General features: G+C 42.2%; 1 protein-coding gene across 3 annotated transcripts in view; it reads left to right on the top strand.

The window, feature by feature from the left end:
* The window catches only part of trak1b (trafficking protein, kinesin binding 1b), a 36558-nt gene that overhangs the window by 10127 nt on the left and 5899 nt on the right, over window positions 1–20532 (top strand). For 2 of the 3 annotated variants that reach the window (XM_079828284.1, XM_079828283.1), the window contains exons 4-11: window positions 9128–9204; window positions 9815–9931; window positions 10212–10309; window positions 10540–10648; window positions 18957–19035; window positions 19121–19251; window positions 19363–19437; window positions 20176–20313. In XM_079828284.1, the coding sequence (XP_079684410.1) occupies window positions 9154–9204; window positions 9815–9931; window positions 10212–10309; window positions 10540–10648; window positions 18957–19035; window positions 19121–19251; window positions 19363–19437; window positions 20176–20313 (798 nt within the window). In that variant the 5' untranslated portion in view covers window positions 9128–9153. Of the gene's footprint in view, window positions 1–8143; window positions 8290–9127; window positions 9205–9814; window positions 9932–10211; window positions 10310–10539; window positions 10649–18956; window positions 19036–19120; window positions 19252–19362; window positions 19438–20175; window positions 20314–20532 lie in introns of those variants that run through there. The other variant, XM_079828282.1, reaches the window with a different exon arrangement.

Raw genomic sequence — 20532 nt, 5'->3', positions numbered from 1 at the left:
TTGCCAGTGGTACTATTCCCTGACCGGGGGCACCCTCGGCACGGATGCACTGGCGCACAGCTGGCCCCGGGACCTGCGCAAATATGCGTTTCCCCCAGTGAGCCTTCTTGCACAGACCCTGTGCAAGGTCAGGGAGGACGAGGAGCAGGTCTTGTTAGTTGCGCCCTACTGGCCCAACCGGACCTGGTTCCCAGAACTAACTCTCCTCGCGACAGCCCCTCCTTGGCCGATTCCCCCTGAGGAGGGACCTTCTTTCTCAGGGACGGGGCACTCTATGGCACCCGCGTCCAGACCTCTGGAAACTCCATGTCTGGTCCCTGGACGGGACGCGGAGGTTCTAGGTGGTCTACCACAGACAGTGGTGGACACCATCTCTTCTGCTAGAGCCCCCTCTACGAGGCGCCTCTGCGCTTTGAAGTGGAACCTGTTCGTTGAATGGTGCTCTTCCCACCGGGAAGACCCCCGAAGGTGTTTGGTTAGTGTCGTGCTTTCTTTCCTGCAAGATGGGCTGGAGCGAAGGCTGTCTCCCTCCACCCTCAAGGTGTACGTCGCAGCAATAGCGGCGTATCACGACGCAGTCGAAGGTAAGTCCTTAGGAAAGCACGACTTAATCGTCAGGTTCCTCAGAGGTGCGAGGAGGCTAAATCCTCCTCGTCCAAACTCGTTACCCTCTTGGGACTTAGCTCTAGTGCTCAGAGCACTTCAGAGCCCTCCCTTTGAGCCTTTGCAGTCTGTGGAGCTTAAAATCCTGTCAATGAAGACAGTGCTTCTGACAGCATTGGCCTCCATCAAGCGGGTAGGGGACCTGCATGCACTTTCGGTCAACAAATCGTGCCTAGAATTCGGGCCGGCCAACTCTCACGTTGTCCTGAGACCCTGGCCTGGATACGTGCCCAAGGTTCCTACCACTCCCTTCCGGGACCAGGTAGTGAACCTGCAAGCGCTGCCTTCGGAGGAGGCAGACCCAGCCCAGGCTTTGTTATGTCCCGTCCGCACTCTCCGCGCTTACGTCGACCGGACTCAAAGCTTTCGGACCTCAGAGCAACTCTTCGTCTGTTACGGAGGCCAGCAGAAGGGAAAGGCTGTCTCCAAGCAGAGGTTGGCCCACTGGATAGTGGATGCTATCGTCTTGGCTTACCAGTCCCAAGACGTGCCTTGCCCGTTCAGGTTGCAAGCACACTCAACAAGGAGTGTTGCTTCTTCCTGGGCGCTGGCTCAAGGCGCCTCGCTGACAGATATTTGTAGAACTGCGGGCTGGGCGACACCTAACACGTTCGCTAGATTCTATAGCCTCCGTGTAGAGCCGGTATCTTCCCGCATCCTCGCCCCCAGTGGCCAGTAGCGCTAAGTGCCCGTTCTAAGTGTCGGCTTGCAACGCCACTCCCGCCCTCTGGGCCGGATACGTGCGTCTATTTTTCTCCAGTTGTGTTCCCCGGAAACGGCTAACCCTGTCGAGCTCCTCCGTCACCACTGCGGTGCCAGACGTTGCGGCCGTCTGACGCCAGGCCTGCACCCGTATGCTTGTGAAACGTGTGTGTAGGCTGGGTTCCATATGTAGCGGTCCCCTCACGGCTACCCCATATGTGTATTCTTCCACGGTACCAGCTACCCTACTCGGCTAGCCCCGTGTCTTTCCCTTGACAGAGCCCGCTCTGTCGTCTCTGGGCGTGTTCTTTCCCCCTGGGACCAGGCTGGAACCACCCCAGAGACTGCCATATGTTGCACTACCCTGCCAGGTTAGTCCTTATGTGTATTCTGCCACCTAGCCTTCTACTGAAGGACGTGGCTCCGCAGCGTACCATCTCCCGAGACGGGCACGCTTTCCCAGCGTTATCCAATAGTCACACTGGGTGGGTCTTGCAGAAACAGCAGTGACTGACCTCCCTGCTTGGAGCCCTGACATCCGTACCATCTTAAGACGGTCCACGATGGAAGGGCCAGCGCCCTGGCGTTTTGGTAGGGATCCCAATTCGTCGGTCAGTTCCGACGTACGTCAAACGTGACCGACTGAAAGGGAACGTCTCGGTTACGTATGTAACCCTCGTTCCTTGAAGGAGGGAACGGAGACGTACGTCCCGTCGCCAGGTGCTGTGCTTCCGCTAGGGGGCCGAGTCACTAGTTCGGCTCCTCAGCAGAAAAAAGCAATGATCAAGCATTCCACTTCCTTATTTATACCCGCGCTGCGGGGCGGTGCGTGGAATGCGTGGATCGCATGCCAATCTCCATTGGCTCGTTTTTAATACACTCGAAGTAGATTGGTCTCTGAGATCAGATCCCAATTTGTCGGTCAGTTCCGACGTACGTCTCCGTTCCCTCCTTCAGGGAACGAGGGTTACATACGTAACTGAGACGTTTTGGTGAGAACTAAACAAATATTTAATTGCTGCATTATTCCTAATTAGTAATTAGTTTACTAATTTCTCGCAAGAAATGACATCAGAAGTAGAAAATGTTGGTAAAAATGTACATATTACACACAAACTGACCAGCAAACGCAACTTTCAGACGCCATCTTTTTTTCCAGCTCAACTGTCACAGAATAGAAAGCACAGGATTGTGGGATGTCAAAGGCAGCGAAGGATACAAATATGCTGCCTTCAAAAATCGATCAGATGGAGGTATCTCAGGAGACAAGCGAAGCTAACATCAGATTCGGGCGTGCCTTGGTGCCTTCCTGCCTTGAAATGTGTCCTCCGAACGCAGCATTTTCCAGGTTTCGGACGCAGCCATTGTTCACTTGCTGCCTAATATATCCCTTCCATTAACAGGTGCCGTGATGAAGAGATAATCGGTGTTATTCTCTTCACCTGTCACCGGTCATAATGTTATGCCTGATCTGTTTATGTTCACCATGCCTTTATTTATTTGATCAAAAATACAGTCAAAAACAGTAATATTGTGAAATATTATTACAATTTAAAATAATCTTTCAATATTTATTAGAATATATTTTAAAATGTAATTTATTTCTGTGATGGCAAAGGAAAGCTCTTCAGAAATCATTTTAATATGTTGTTTTTGTGAAACATTTGAAACATTTCTTACTCTTATCCATGCTGCTTTTAAAAAAAATTTTTTTTTACTGACCTCAAACTTTTGAACGGTAGTTTTTTCCACGTTAAATAACTATATATTTTGACATTTTTCCCTGTTTTTGTATACCAACACATTTACCTTCTTTCTTTTTTTTGCATTGAACTTCTCTGGCTTGTAAACAATGACACATTTTCATTAGCATTCTGAGAATTTGGCTTATTAACCTTTTGTGCAGCCTTTCTTAAAAAAACAAAAAAAGTGGTTCTGGTTACATAACTGTTATAGATCTCCTCTCCAGGGTATCAGACATATCGATAAGAGAGTTTGACGCACATGCATCAGTATAAAAAGGACTACTAACGCACAACTTCTCTGATTGACTGCTGCATGTACAAGTATGTCACAGCAACAATAAGCCATATATAAATACATAGTATCATAGTATGCTGGTACATTTCACAAATAATTACAAAGAAACAGCAAGTAACATTGAATTGAACATGACGTTTTGATGTAGAAAGAACTAGATAGTATTTTTCTTCATTTTATTTACATTTTTACAGTGTACTCTTTAGAGTAAATAGACTAACAATAAAATGGTTTTAATTAAAGTCATATGTATGAGACGTTAAACCGAGGTCTTGACTCTCTGTGGTCATTAAAAATCCCAGGATGTGAGGAGGGAGGAGCTGCAGAATCTCGAGGTCATGAAAAGGAAGTCAAGTCAAGTCAAGTCAACTTTATTTATATAGCGCTTTTAACAATGTAGATTGTTTCAAAGCAGCTTTACAGTCTTAAACAGGAAAATAATGCAGCATAATTTTATTCAGCTGTATAGCCATTCTGGAAAAAACGCTGATGTCATCATTTCATTTAAATTATCATACAGTGACAGTGTGGGCTTTAGATCAATGATTCGATCAGTAATTTAGTTTAAATGGTTAATTTAGTTTATTAATTAGATTTATTTCGATGTTTAGTTGAAAAATTTAGTGTCCCCAACTAGGGCTGGGCGATATGGAGCAAAAAATATATCTCGATATATTTTGCTATATCTCGATATACGATATATATCTCGATATCTTTACAGGAAAAATAACCCCCCAAAAACTACTGCAAAAACAAATATGCCAAATACCACAAAGTCTTTTTTTTTATTGAAGTGCAAAGAGGTAGGCAGTTCATGTAGGAACAAAGTAGGGATGCAACAATACAGTAAGTCCACGGTTCAATACATACCTCGTTTTTTTTTACCACGGTTTTCGGTTCGGTTCTGATGGCTAGTTGCATCAGATTTTTGCTATTCTATTCTTAGCCGAACAGCAAGAGCTTAAGGAGGAAAAAATACTATTTTTTTATTGCAATACTCTTTCTTTATTTTACTTAAAAGACTTGAAAAACCTTACTTAAACTTAAAACTTTACTTTTAAAAAACCTTGTACACATTCCTAGTGTACTGTATAATATAAAATAAATATAAATTTATAAAGATTTACACTGGCAGCTCAGAGCTGTACAGCAGCATTTAAGTATGAAATTGAATTAATAAATGTAAAAATAAAACACTACATAGACTTCCCTATAAAATATACATTGATTCTTATTAAAGCTACTGTATTAGTTTTTCAGTCAAGAACCGTGAGTGATTTTGTCTTTTGTTATTTTATTAACCACTAAAGGAATAGTTCACTCAAAAATGAAAATTATGTCATTGATTACTCGCGCTCAAGTTGTTTTAAACCTGAATAAAGTTCTTTCTTCTGTTGGACATAACATATATTTTGAAGAGTATTGGAAACCAAACAGTTGCTGGTCCCCATTGTAGGAAATAATAATATGGATGTCAATTGCTACCATCAGCTGTCTGTGTTCAACAGAAGAAATTAATACAGGTTTGGAACAACATTAGAGTGAGTAAATAATGACATCATTTTAGAGTGAACTGTCCCTTTAAGGACAAGCGGCAGCGTGTTCACTAGGCTGCCCTGCTGTCAATTTAAGACTTTCACGCATCTAATATTCAGACACACGCCGATTTTACTTTCACTTTAGACATAACCGACTGTGTTAACCTTGTGTGTATTTGACAGTATTAGCGCAGTAAGATTTAGTCCAGTAATCACTTGTTTGACAGGCTTTTAGTGCGCGCGCTCAGGAAAGCGCATGGTGCCCTACGCGCAAGGCTTTAAAACGCATGCAAATAATGAATTTTCATTCAAAAATAAAACAACTCAAATCAAGGGCATAGTAAGTAACCTTCTCCAGCAAGCAAGCCGCTCTCTCTCCGTAGTGTACAGTCGCGGGAGTTCTTGTCTCGCAAAGTAATGCCGCCTAGGTAAACTGTATCTTGGATCAAGTGTTTGAGAACCAACTGTCGGCATTCATGGCAGTAGACATATGTCTGCTGTTCGTCTGACGCCTTAAAACCGAAGTATCTCCATATAATGGAGCCAGTTGTTTTTAAGACGAGTTCTGTAGCCTCCGAGCTGGTTGCGGACGCCGCCATGACAACACGCGAGGGGAGGGGGAACAAAAGCAAGGAGGCGGGGGGCGAGCGAGCGGGGGCGAGCACAGCACAGAGAAGGCAAACAAGCAAAGTGGCGTAATCAGAATTAAATATAAACAATATATCGATATATACGATATGTCAAAATCCATATCGTGTTTAAAAAATATCTCGATATATTTTAAATATCGAGATATCGCCCACCCCTATCCCCAACTGAGCAAGCCAAGCCAGAGACAACAGTGGCAAGGAAACCAAAACCCCATTAGGTGACCTAATGGAGAAAAATAAACCTTGGGAGAAACCAGGCTCAGTCGGGTGCCAGTTTTCCTCTGGCCAATTAACAAACAGTGTATTATTATTATTATTCTGGCAGCTTTACAGCTCAGAGGTCATAATAGATCAAAATATTCGAGGGACCGGGGGCAATATCCTGGAGACGGGTTTATTGAGGATGATGTTGATTAAATAATTATTAAAGTGCAATATTCGAATGATCGGAGGCAACACACTGGAGACGGGTTTATTGAGGGTGACATATCGATTTAAGTATTATTTAATTGTAATATTCGAACAATCTGAGTCAACACGCCGGAGACGGGTTTATTGAGATGCCGTGTCGATGAGGCAGTTTCAGGGGGAGTCTAATCACGGTCTCTGCAGACACTTCGGGGTCCTGTGTTGGTCATGTGTTGGTCATGTGTTGGTCTTCTCTGGGCGCAGGTCCACCATCTGAACTGGATACGGCCCGGATCCGGCTGACTGCAGTTAACCTCGGGATAAAACAGAGAGACTATCATTAGCGTAGATGCCATTCTTCTGATGATGTCACGAGTACATCAGATGTTATTCGAAGTGTTCCCGGTTCCGGCTGACCTAGTTAATGCAGCCTAACAATCATTTCATTGAAAAAGTGTTTTATGTGTATGCCACAGTAAAGAGATATGTTTTTAGTCTAGATTTAAACTGACAGAGTGTGTCTGCTTCCCGAACAATGTTAGGAAGACTGTTCCAGAGTTTCGGAGCTAAATAGGAAAAGGATCGACCGCCTGCAGTTGATTTGGATATTCTCGGTATTATCAACTGGCCAGAATTTTGAGACCGCAGTAGACGTGATGGAGTATAATATGTTAAGAGCTCGCTCAAGTATTGGGGAGCTAAACCATTTAGTGCTTTGTAAGTAATAAGTAAGATTGAAAAATGTATGCAATGTTTAATAGGGAGCCAGTGCAGTGTTGACAGAACTGGGCTAATATGGTCATACTTCCTGGTTCTAGTAAGAACTCAAGCTGCTGCGTTTTGGACTTTCAGGAAGACGATGAAAATGTAAATTCTTATATTTTCGCATTCTGTTGCCACAATACGGAACGGCACAAACGTGAACCATTTCTTCTTCACTTGTGAGCCGATCATCACTCTCCACACACACGACGCTCCTCCCACCTGGACTATTTGCCTTTTTCCGGCTACAACTGAGTTCCCACGGGACTTCAGCCTGAGACTACTGCTAGCCGTCTAAAGCACTATTTAGGTGAGTTTAAACTATGGCTAAGTGGCTAAACGCATCTCGTTGTCATGTAAGGGCCCTGTTCATGTTGGACAGACATTTTAATTGCATTTTGTGTCTGTTAAGAGGCACAAAGACACTCTTTATGTATATGCCCCCATAGCTGCCGTTTTAGCCGAGTGGGAGCTCTGGGCATTAACTGTAACAGCTCCGTGTTGCAAGCACCAATCCGGTTCGTTTTTTTTTTCTATAGACAGTACTCACAAAGGTATAACAATCAAGATTAACTTAAAAATACACCGGAGTTCTCCTTTAATATCTGTTAACACTTTATTTTGATGCTCCCAAACAGACATTAGTATAAGTAACTTATAATGTCAACTTATTCAACTAACCTGAACCCAAACCCGAACCCTGACACCTAAACCTAACCTATGTTACTTATAGTTAGTAGAATGTCATATATTAATCTCCATGCATGTTCAGAATTACATGCATGGCTTTGTTTCAGGTACAATACTTAATTTGCTAGATAGTTTTTTGTGTTTAATAATTATAATAATTAAAACAGCATACAAAAAATGTAAATAAATAAAATAAATGTATTTACTGTCATATTTGATTGATTTAATGAATTGTTTGCTTATTATCAGTATTCATTGCTTTCATAATATAGATAAAACAATATATTATTATTACTAAATAAATTATTCCAAAATAGCCTCTATATTAATTTGTCATATTGTGATAAAAGAAAACAAATGAGTATGAATTAGAAATGATCAGTTTAATATTTTATTGTATTATATTATGATCTGGTAATCATGGATAAAATTGGGGCATGAAAATATATTAGATATTAATGACCCACTAGTTACACTGTAGACTATAGTCTAGTGGGTAACCTTTACATTTGACCTTGTGATATCAACCCCACTTTCATTCCTGCATCCCCCACCACCACAACAACCTCTCTTTCTCTCTCTCTCTCTCTCTCTCTCTCTCTCATTCCCCCCCTCCCACTGTCTCTCACCGTAATGTTAAATATAGTCTACTCTTGTTGCTGTAACTGACCACACTCTCAGCATCACTCAATACGGGAGCAAGGAAGTGTAGCGCTCACGCTCAGTTTGGTCTGGTCCACTCCTCTCTGCTGAGTGGAGAGGGAGTGAAAGGATGCACAAGATCATAGGAGCAGAAGACTTTGAGCTGGAGTGGTGCTATGAGCAGTATGCCAATGGTAAAGCCTCTGTGCAAGTGTGTGTATGTGTGAGTTAGTTATGCACTTTTAGCATCTCTTTGATAAGTTTCTCTTTTCATTTCTCAGGGGTGTTTTTGTTGATTTTGAGGTGTTTATATTGCATGTTGTGGGCTACTTTTATCTGTAAATGTTTTGGATGAGGTTTGGAAATGCTTTAAAGTTAATCGCATTCTCCTTTTTACTCTCTCTTTCCTTTTTGAGTATAGCCTGAGGCCTCTTGATGTCTCTGTGTGTGTGTGTGTGTATGTGTGTGTGTGAGAGAGAGAGAGTGTGAGAGAGGATGGCATAGTTATCTTAAAGATGTATTTCTTCTGACAAAAAGTTCCTTCTGCATGCCCACATCCTGTACATTAAATTTAGTGCGAGATGTTTCATTAACAAGATGTTGTATAAAGTTTATATTCCAATTTTATCTTTTACTCCTTTTTATTTTTGTGTATACTTTTGTGTGTGTGTGTGTGTGTGTGTGTGTGTGTCTGTGTCTGTGTGACTGTAAGAGTGTGATATAACAGTAATTGTAGCTGATCTGATTCTGGCTGACTGTGGATGGGGTTGCTGGGTAACAGCACCATGGAAACAGTCGGCGGGACAATCATGCACAATTTGTCATTGATGTTATTGTAAGAGCGTGATGGTACGAGGTCAGCAAGCCATATCGTTTTTCTCCTCTTTATCTACTTAAACTCACATTAGATGTTTGTAAGCTTAAGAGTTATAATGTCAGGATCTTTTTTTTAGGTTAAGTTATGTAAGATCCTCGTTGCATTGAACTGTGCTTTGCTAACAGGTTTTTCTACATTCTTTTGGTCTGTTTCAGTACTATGTGCTGACCGAGTGGGCCAGATGACTAAGACCTACAATGACATTGATGCTGTCACAAGACTTCTGGAGGAGGTGAAAATTAAAAATAAATTATGTGTATTTATTATGATGCTAGAGTTCGGGATCATTAAGTCTTTTTTTTAAAAAAAAATAATACTTTTGTTCAGCGAGGATGCATAAAATAGATAAAAATGTGACAGTAACGACATATAGAATGTTACAACAATTTTTATTTCAAATAAATGCTGTTCTTTTGAACTTTCAAATCATCAAAGAATCCTGAAAAAAATGAATCACAGTTTCCACAAAAAATGTAAGCAGCATAACATTGATAACAATAAGAAATGTTTCTTGAGCACCAAATCATCATATTAGATTGGATTTCCAATATTTCTAATGGTGGTTTGTTGGATTTCAGAAGGATCATGGGACACTAAAGACTGGAGTAATGATGCCGAAATCCAGCTTTGCCATCACAGGAATAAATTACATTTTAAAATATATTAAAATAGAAAACAGTTATTTTAAATTGTAATAATAATGGACAGTGTTACTGTTTTAATGTTGTACTTTATTTTTGATTACATAAATGCAGCCTTTCATCAACAACAACTAAAAAATTTAGACTCCTGACTTTTGACCGGTATTGTATTTGAGAATTTTTTTTCGACTCTTTCTACAGAAAGAGCGGGATCTGGAACTCGCTGCCCGCATCGGTCAGTCCCTCCTGAAGAAGAACCGTGTACTGTCAGAGCAGAATGAATACCTGGGGGAACAAGTGGGCACCATCAGGGAAGAGGTACATGAACAGATTCATTACAATGTGTAGGTGGAAATCTATCTGGTGCTAAAAAAGTTACCACTGCTGATATACTGTGCACAGAAGTGCTGCAACTTTTTAGTGTATTTGCTTCTTAGTTTTCAGAAGCATTTTTGATGTTTCAGCTCAGTTAAAGTTAAACTATTAGTAATAATATGAGTAATGACAATTAGCCTATGTTCAACCTCTTAGTAAAGTCATGAGCAATCAGTGAATTTTTGTAGTTGAATTCAGTTTTGTTGATTTGATTGTACCGCAGGTGGCTCAACTGCACCATGAGTTGAATCTAAAAGATGAGCTCCTGCAGTTCTACACTAATGCAGCAGAGGAGAGTGAAGATGGGTCTGGATCGCCCACGTCAGTCCACTGTTTTATAACACTGTTCTCATTTATCTATCGCTCAAGGCCAGTGGAGCCAGTTCTGTTGGCTTCAGTTAGGATATTAGTTTAGGTGTTTTTCTTCAGGGCTTTTCAGCTGTAGTTTAATTGATAATGTGCAACTGTATTATTATTTGTTGTAATAACACATGTCATTTTTACAGCCCAAAGATCTTCAATAAAGATAAAGTCTTTTGTTTTGGGTTCAGGGGTCAACATGGAAGAGCAGGAGTTTCTGCCCGTAGCGGTTCATCTCTGGATATTCTGCAGCAAAAACTTCGAGACCTTGAGGAGGAAAATCTTTCTCTTAGATCAGAGGTACATGCACATGCAGAAAAATACATTATATATATATATATATATATATATATATATATATATATATATATATATATATGTATTTGAACACCCTGCTATTTTGCAAGTTCTCCCACTTAGAAATCATGGAGGGGTTGAAATTGTCATCGTAGGTGCATGTCCACTGTGAGAGACATAATCTAAAAAAAAAAAAATCTAGAAATCACAATGTATGATTTTTTTTAACTATTTATTTGTATGATACAGCTGCAAATAAGTATTTGAACACCTGAGAAAATCAATGTTAATATTTGGTACAGTAGCCTTTGTTTGCAATTACAGAGGTCAAACGTTTCCTGTAATTTTTCACCAGGTTTGCACACACTGCAGGAGGGATTTTGGCCCACTCCTCCACACAGATCTTCTCTAGATCAGTCAGGTTTCTGGCCTGTCGCTGAGAAACACGGAGTTTGAGCTCCCTCCAAAGATTCTCTATTGGGTTTAGGTCTGGAGACTGGCTAGGCCACGCCAGAACCTTGATATGCTTCTTACAGAGCAACTCCTTGGTTATCCTGGCTGTGTGCTTCGGGTCATTGTCATGTTGGAAGACCCAGCCTCGACCCATCTTGAATGCTCTAACTGAGGGAAGGTTCCCCAAAATCTCACAATACATGGCCCCAGTCATCCTCTCCTTAATACAGTGCAGTCACCCTGTTCCATGTGCAGAAAAACACCCCCAAAGCATGATGCTACCACCCCCATGCTTCACAGTAGGGATGGTGTTCTAAGGATGGTACTCATCATTCTTCTTCCTCCAAACACGTTTAGTGGAATTATGACCAAAAAGTTCTATTTTGGTCTCATCTGACCACATGACTTTCTCCCATGACTCCTCTGGATCATCCAAATGGTCATTGGCAAACTTAAGATGGGCCTGGACATGTGCTGGTTTAAGCAGGGGAACTTTCCGTGCAATGCATGATTTCAAACCATGACGTCTTCGTGTATTACCAACAGTAACCTTGGAAACGGTGGTCCCAGCTCTTTTCAGGTCATTGACCAGCTCCTCCCTTGTAGTTCTGGGCTGATTTCTTACCTTTCTTAGGATCATTGAGACCCCACAAGGTGAGATCTTGCATGGAGCCCCAGTCCGAGGGAGATTGACAGTCATGTTTAGCTTCTTCTATTTTCTAATGATTGCTCCAACAGTGGACCTTTTTTCACCAAGCTGCTTGGCAATTTCCCCGTAGCCCTTTCCAGCCTTGTGGAGGTGTACAATTTTGTCTCTAGTGTCTTTGGACAGCTCTTTGGTCTTGGCCATGTTAGTAGTTGGATTCTTACTGATTGTATGGGGTGGACAGGTGTCTTTATGCAGCCAACGACCTCAAACAGGTGCATATAATTTAGGATAATAAATGGAGTGGAGGTGGACATTTTAAAGGCAGACTAACAGGTCTTTGAGGGTCAGAATTCTAGCTGATAGACAGGTGTTCAAATACTTATTTGCAGCTGTATCATGCAAATAAAGAGTTAAAAAATCATACATTGTGATTTCTGGAATTTTTTATTTTTTATTATGTCTCTCATATTGGACATGCACCTACGATGACAATTTCAGACCCCTCCATGATTTCTAAGTGGGAGAACTTGCAAAATAGCAAGTTCAAATACTTATTTCCCTCACTGTATATATATAACATCACTGCTCTAGAGGAGATCTGCATGGAGGAATGGGCCAAACTACCAGCGTTTTTTTTCTCATTCTGTCTCTAATAGTTTTTTTTGTGATCAAATTTTTATTGAGTTACAGAATATTAATGTACAAAAATAGAAAGTAAAAATAAACACTTGTTTTTTTTTTACATTGCCCTCCCACAAACCCAATACGACCAATCATTCTGTCTCTAATAGTTGAAGTGTACCTATAATGAAAATTACAGGCCTCTCTCATCTTTTTAAGTGGGAGAACTTGCACAATTGGTGGCTGACTAAATACTTTTTTGCCCCACTATATATATATATATATATATATATATATATATATACACTCACCTAAAGGATTATTAGGAACACCATACTAATACTGTGTTTGACCCCCTTTCTCCTTCAGAACTGCCTTAATTCAATGTGGCATTGATTCAACAAGGTGCTGAAAGCATTCTTTGGAAATGTTGGCCCATATTGATAGGATAGCATCTTGCAGTTGATGGAGATTTGTGGGATGCACATCCAGGGCACGAAGCTCCCGTTCCACCACATCCCAAAGATGCTCTATTGGGTTGAGATCTGGTGACTGTGGGGGCCATTTTAGTACAGTGAACTCATTGTCATGTTCAAGAAACCAATTTGAAATGATTCGAGCTTTGTGACATGGTGCATTATCCTGCTGAAAGTAGCCATCAGAGGATGGGTACATGGTGGTCATAAAGGGATGGACATGGTCAGAAACAATGCTCAGGTAGGCCGTGGCATTTAAACGATGATGCCCAATTGGGACTAAGGGGCCTAAAGTGTGCCAAGTAAACATCCCCCACACCATTACACCACCAGCCTGCACAGTGGTAACAAGGCATGATGGATCCATGTTCTCATTCTGTTTGCGCCAAATTCTGACTCTACCATCTGAATGTCTCAACAGAAATCGAGACTCTTCAGACCAGGGAACATTTTTCCAGTCTTCAACTGTCCAATTTTGGTGAGCTCGTGCAAATTGTAGCCTCTTTTGGTACCCGGTGGGGTCTTCTGCTGTTGTAGCCCATCCGCCTCAAGGTTGTGCGTGTTGTGGCTTCACAGATGCTTTGCTGCATACTTCGGTTGTAACGAGTGGTTATTTCAGTCAAAGTTGCTCTTCTATCAGCTTGAATCAGTCGGCCCATTCTCCTCTGACCTCTAGCATCAACAAGGCATTTTCGGCTACAGGACTGCCGCATACGGGATGTTTTTCCCTTTTCACACCATTCTTTGTAAACCCTAGAAATGGTTGTGCGTGAAAATCCCAGTAACTGAGCAGATTGTGAAATACTCAGACCGGCCCGTCTGGCGCCAACAACCATGCCACGCTCAAAATTGCTTAAATCACCTTTCTTTCCCATTCTGACAATCAGTTTGGAGTTCAGGAGATTGTCTTGACCAGGACCACACCCCTAAATGCATTGAAGCAACTACCATGTGATTGGTTGATTAGATAAATTGAACAGGTGTTCCTAATAATCCTTTAGGTGAGTCCCAATGACCTGGAACCAAAATACATTGCAGATATGCTGATAAAGTACAAACCCAACAGATCACTCAGATCATCAGGATCAATTCAATTAGAAATACCAAGGGTTCACTCAAAGCAAGGAGAGTCTGCTTTTAGCTATTATGCCAGCCGTAGCTGGAACCAGCTTCCTGAACAGATCAGATGTGCTCCAACAGTAGCCACTTTCAAATCCAGACTAAAAACACATCTGTTTAGCTGTGCATTTACTGAATGAGCACTGTGCCACTGTACGTCCAGCTGATTGCACCTTATCTTATGCTTTTACTGAATGAGCTCTGTGCTTTGTCTGAACTGCTTGCACTTTAATTATGTGTTTCAATTTAACCTGGTTTTTATTTTTAGTTTTAATTATACTTTTTATTTATATATTTTTTCTTAATTTTTTTTTTTATTTGAATTCCTATTATAACTGTTATACTATATATATTTTTATTTTATTCACTTTAACTTCATTTGTGTGTAAAGCACTTTGAATTGCCACTGTGTATGAAATGTGCTATACAAATAAACATGCCTTGCCTTGCCTTGCCTTGAGTGTATATATATATGCATTTGATCAAAAATTCAGTAAAAACTGTGAAATATTATTACAATTTTAAATAAGTGTCCCCTTTCAGTCGGTCACGTTCGACGTACGTCGGAACTGACCAACGAATTTGGATCTGTTTTCAGAGACCGTTCTACTTCGAGTGATTAAAAACGAGCCAATGGACATTGGCATGCGGTTCACGCATTCCACGCACCGCCCCGCTGCGCGGGTATAAATACGGAAGTGGAATACCGCATCATTGCTTTTAACTTCGGAGCCGAATGGTTTGCTGTATCAAGCTGTTTCTACGAAGAGTGTTTAGACGAGTCTCGAGGAGGATCGCTCTCTTACCTGGGTGCTGGTGTGACGGCGCGAGTCAGCGAGTGGCCGCTGCAACATACACTTGTTCCTGTGTTGGTTGGCTGGGCGTTTCCGTTCTTGAGTGCTCACAAGCAGGCTTGCCATCGGACTGCTGTGAGCCGCGGTCATCTCCCTGAGTGCTTCAGCACTTCTAAAAAGAGCGTTTCCTTCTAAAAGAGCAACACGGTTTGACCCTGCGTCTTTTTCAAGATGTCATTCAAACCGTGTGTTTCTGGATGCGGTTGTTTCCTGTCCTCATCTGACGGCCACGATCTCTCTCACATATAAACATGTGAGATTGCTTTCGTGGGTGATCCATGCTCTCTCAGGAGCGTTCAGCGCGCCGTGTGCCGTCAAGCGCCGGCTGATAGCGGGCAGCGCGTCACTCGGCACTCTCTAGATGCGCGGTCCAGACTATGAAACCTCAAACGGGGTTGAGTCCCTTTGCTTTTTCCCTGATCTAGTTTATTTTTTCTGGTGCACCAGAAAAGGACTACTCTGGCTAATAAGCCTTGGTGACCTGAGGATTATAGTGGGGCATCCCCGCCGGGTACATCTCTTCGGGCCCCCACTCCTCTATCGCATCATGAGCATGCTGAGACTTTGTTTGTGGGTGGTTCATGTTCTCTCTCATGAGAACATGGCCACGTCGGCGCGTTGTTCGTCCTAACCCTTTCATAGGGGCTTGAGCGTTCAGCGCACTGTGTGCCGTCGAGTCTGGCGGCCACGCCAACTGTCTCTCATGCCTAATGGTAACGCCCAGATGGGATTGCTGGTCCTTTTTTGAAAAAAGGGGGGACCTAGCATTTCATTTATGGCTCTGGCAGAGGACAGATATCAATTGCTGCATCGGAGAGAGGGCTGTTATGCGCTGGAGATGATGATGCTGAGTTTCCCACTATAATAGTGTGTGCTCATGCTGAATCAGATTCAGAGTTGACAGCCATGCTTTCCTGGGTGGCTGCCTGGGTTGTGCATCGGAAAAATTTAGCAGTGTGGAACTATTTGGTGTCAAAATATGGAACACCAAAAGGGCCATAACCTGTATACATTTTTTCCCTCTCTCACTACCCTCTGTCCTGCATGCACGAGGGTAGTCCCGACTCAGGGGTTATGCAGGAACTGCGTGCGGTGATGGACCTCGCTCTCCGGGTAACGGACATCACTGCACACTCCCTGGGTCAGGTGATGTCCACATTAGTGGTCCAGGAACCTGGGGCTAACTTGGCAGATATGCGTGAGCCCGACAAAGTTCGGTTCCTCAACGCCCCTGTCTGTTAGGCTGGCCTCTTCGGCGACGCCGTCGAGAACTCGCCCAGCAGTTCTTGGTGGCCCAGAAGCAGATGGAGGTGGTTTAAAAAAAAAAAAAAACCATCCTGCCCCAACGACTAGCTGCTGCCTCCACCCAGTTGTCGGCTGCAGCGCCTCCTTCTGCTTGTCGCCGAGGTTGCCCCCCTGCATCTCCCTCCGGGAAGACCCCCGAAGGTGTTCGATTAATGTTGTGCTTTCTTTTCTGCAGGATGGGTTGGAGCGAAGGCTGTCTCCCTCCATCCTCAAAGTGTACATCACAGCAATAGCCTTAAATAAACCAAAAATCCTAAAAAAAAAAACAAAAAGGTGAGCACGACTTAATCGTCAGGTTTCTCAGAGGTGCAAGGAAATTGAGTCCTCCTCGTTCAACCTCGTTACCCTCTTGGGACTTAGCCGTGGTGCTCAGAGCACTACAGGGTCCTCCATTTGAGCCTTTGCAGTCTGTTGAGCTAAAAATTCTGTCCATAAAGACAGTACTCCTGACGGCATTGGCCTCAATCAAGAGTGTAGGGGACCTGGATGCACTTTCGGTCGACGAATCGTGCCTAGAATTCGGGCCGGCCAACTCTCACGTTTTCCTGGGACCCCGGCCTGGATACGTGCCCAAGGTTCCCACCACTCCTTTCCGGGACCAGGTGGCGAACCTGCAAGCGCTGCCTTCGGAGGAGGCAGACCCAGCCCTAGCTTTATGTCCCGTCCGTGCTCTTCGCGCTTTCGTTGACCAAACTCAAAGCATCTGTTACGGAGGCCAGCAGAAGGGAAAGGCTGTCTCCAAGCAGAGGTTAGCCCACTGGATAGTGGATGCTATCGTCTTGGCTTACCAGTTCCAAGACGTGCCTTGCCCGTTCGGGTTGCGAGCGCACTCCACAAGGAGTGTAGCTTCCTCCTGGGCACTGGCTCGAGGCACCTCGCTGACAGATATTTTATTTTTATTTATTTTATTTATTTATTTACAGGGACAGTGCATATTAATTAACATTTCTGTCAATATGCCAGAGTTAGCCAAAAGGCTATTTTTCACCTGCAGTCCCTAGACAGATGTCATCCTAAAAGAGAGTAAAAAAGTTACATTTTACATAACAATATAACAATTATAATACAATTTTAAAAAGTACTAAGTTAAGAGCACAGACCTGCACAGACCTGAACCCGATTGAAAATCTCTGGAGAGATTTGAAAATGGCTGTGTACACACTATCCTCATCCAACCTGATGGAGCTTGAAAGGTCCTGCAAAGAAGAATGGGAGAAAATGCCCAAAAGTAGGAATGCCAAGCTTGTAGCATCATGCTCAAAAAGACTTAAGACTGTAATTGGCGCCAAAGGTGCTAAAACAAAGTATTGAGCAAAGGCTGTGAATACTTATGTGATTTTTTTTTTTTTTTCAGTTTTTTGTTTTTAATACATTTACATTTAGTCATTTAGCAGACACTTTTATCCAAAGCGACTTACAAATGAGAGCAATAGAAGCAACTACAACAGTCAGAGGCTACAGTATGCAAGTGCTGTAACAAGTCTCAGTTTATCTAACACAGAACACACAGGATTTTTTTTTTTTTTTTTTTTTTTTTTTTTAAATAAATTAGACAGACAGAAAAATGAATAGAATGTTAAGTGCTATTCTTGATTGGTCAGGTGCTGCTGGAAGAGATGCGTCTTTAGATGTTTTTTGAAAATGGCTACAGACTCGGCTGCTCGAATTGAGATAGGCAGGTCATTCCACCAGGTGGGGGCAGTCCAGGAAAAGGTCCGTGACAGTGATTTCATGCCTCTCTGGTATGGCACCACAAGGCGTTGTTCACTGGTAGAACGCAAACTCCTGGAGGGTGTGTATGTCTGAACAAGCGAGTTAAGGTAAATTGGTGCAGAGCCAGTGGTTGCTTTGAAGGCGAGTACCAGTGCCTTGAATTTGATGCGAGCGGCTATTGGTAGCCAGTGGAGTCTGATGAAGAGAGGCGTGACGTGCGCTCTCTTCGGCTCGTTAAAGATCACCCTCGCCGCTGCATTCTGGATCAGTTGCAAGGGTTTGATAGTGCATGCCGGAAGGCCCGCTAGAAGAGCATTACAGTAGTCCAGTCTGGAGAGAACAAGAGCTTGGACCAAGAGTTGTGTGGTCAGCTCAGATAGGAAGGGTCTAATCTTCCTAATGTTGTATAATGCAAATCTGCAGGACCGGGTACATTTGCAAAGATTTCAAACAAACTTCTTTCATGCTGTCGTTATGGGGTATTGTTTGTAGAATTGAAGAAAAAAATTATTAATTTTATAAATTTTGGAATAAGGCTGTAATATAACAAAATGTGGAAAAGGTAAAGTGCTGTGAATACTTTCCAGATGCACTGTATATTAGTGTCCACACCGGCAGAAGATATAGTTCTGTTTGTTCTAAGTGCCTGCTTGTCTGTCTCTTTAAATGCTTGCGCTCTTTAAAAGCACAATGTATTCTGTTAGGCTGCCAATGTTTTTATTGTTCATCAAATGGATAAAATCATTCTGAAAATGATTCCAACTATATATATATATTTTGTGCCGTTATTGTTATACCTTTGGTGTGGACTCTGCTATTCTTTAATATTGAGAACGATTTTTAGAACTATATCTTTATCGTTATCTTTATAGTTATCTTCCTTGGTGTGAACGGGCCTTTAGTCAGTGTTGTTCTGAACTCACAGTGAACTATCAGCAAATGATCAATAATGATGTTTCACTTTATAGGGTTATATATCATGTCATCTGGGGTATTTAGAAAATATTTGCTTAAAGGTTGCTTAAATTACACAGAACAATATAAAATAATTTTACATATACTTTTACATAATTCTCACACTTGACCTTTAAGTAGTACTTGTCTCTCTTTCTTTTTCTTAGGCGAGTCATCTGAAGTCTGAGACAGAGTCATATGAGGAGAAAGAACAGCAGCTGGTGAATGACTGTGTCAGAGAGCTAAGTGAGTGAAACGTTGGCTTAAGTGGAGGTTTAGAGCTCTATATTTTAACAAAACAAAAATAAGTCCACCCTTTCTCCTCACACAGGGCAGTCCAGCATCCAGATCTCCAGTATAGCAGAAGAGCTAGCGAAAAAGACAGAAGATGCATCTCGCCAACAGGAGGAAATCACACACTTACTCTCTCAGATAGTGGACCTGCAGAAAAAAGCCAAAACTGTGAGAGTTATTCGCATCATTCACTTTATCAGAGAACAAATTATAAAATATATGAGGTAAATATGTGCTGAGATTTAAATGTGTATGTGTGTTTGTGTATGTTTTTGACAGTTTGCCATTGAGAACGAAGAACTTTCTCAGCACCTCTCGGCAGCTAAAGATGCTCAGAGACAGCTCACAACCGAGGTACTTTATTTCAGACGTATTTAGGGCCCTATCATACACCTGGCATGTGTTTTTTGCTAGTTTAATTTTCACATTTGCACTCATTTGTGCGCCCATGGGCATGCTGGTCTGAAAAAAAGGTGTGTTCAGGTGCATTGTTGGCGCGTTGCTATTTTGAGGCAACTGAAATAGACTGCGCCATTGACCAACTGAAACCTGGTCTAAAGTTAAATTTTTTTTTTGTTATTTAAAGGGCGTGTGCCTATAGGTAGGTCCACAACGCGTGTACACTATTATTACTTATTACACACAGAGCGGCAGCACACAAACATTTTTAAATGTTAAAAATAAAAGGATTCCTCTCTGGAGAAGTGTTCTGTTTTTCCGTTTGCAAATTCCGCCATGTAAATAGCGAATCCGCCATGGCGTGAGTGCAACTGGCTTTTAAAGGGAATGGTAGATGAGACTCTGATTGGTTTATTGCACATTACGCCCAAAACACACCCATGACTCGTTAAGAGAATAGGGACAACCCTTTTAAACCTTGCGCCTGACGCGCCAACCATTTTTCCTGTCATTAAACTAGCAAAAGTGGATTTGGACACGCCCTAAATGCACTTGCGCCGTGCGCTTTAGACCATGCGCTTAGATCGTTAAAATAGGGCGTTTAATCTTACAAAAGCATGTCTTCATAATATATTCACTTATTCATTCTGTGTGAATGTTATTGACTATTGTTGGTTCCTCACACACACACAGCTGCAGGAGCTGGAGGAGAAATACTTAGAGTGCATTGAAATGCTCCATGAGGCTCAAGAAGAGCTCAAGAACCTACGGAACCGCAGTGTGTCTGCAGGAACTCCTCGACGCTATCACCCTCTCGGACTTTTTCCCATGGTACACAAACATATAACTCATGCAAGGCCAGTGCACTAGGAGATCACAAACAAGAATATATTTTTTTTGTATATTTTGTAATGTCTGCTGGTGTGGATTTGCTGGTATGACAAAATCTGGATAAGACTTGGACTTGAACAGTCAATTCACACTGCTGTTAAAAAAATAATAAAAAAGGACATTCAATTGATTAAAAGTGACAGTAAAGACTTTTACATT

The sequence above is a fragment of the Gobio gobio genome (genome assembly GCF_949357685.1).
Source record: "Gobio gobio genome assembly, chromosome: 11".
Lineage (NCBI taxonomy): Eukaryota > Metazoa > Chordata > Actinopteri > Cypriniformes > Gobionidae > Gobio > Gobio gobio.
This window is presented reverse-complemented; position numbering and strand designations above follow the sequence as displayed.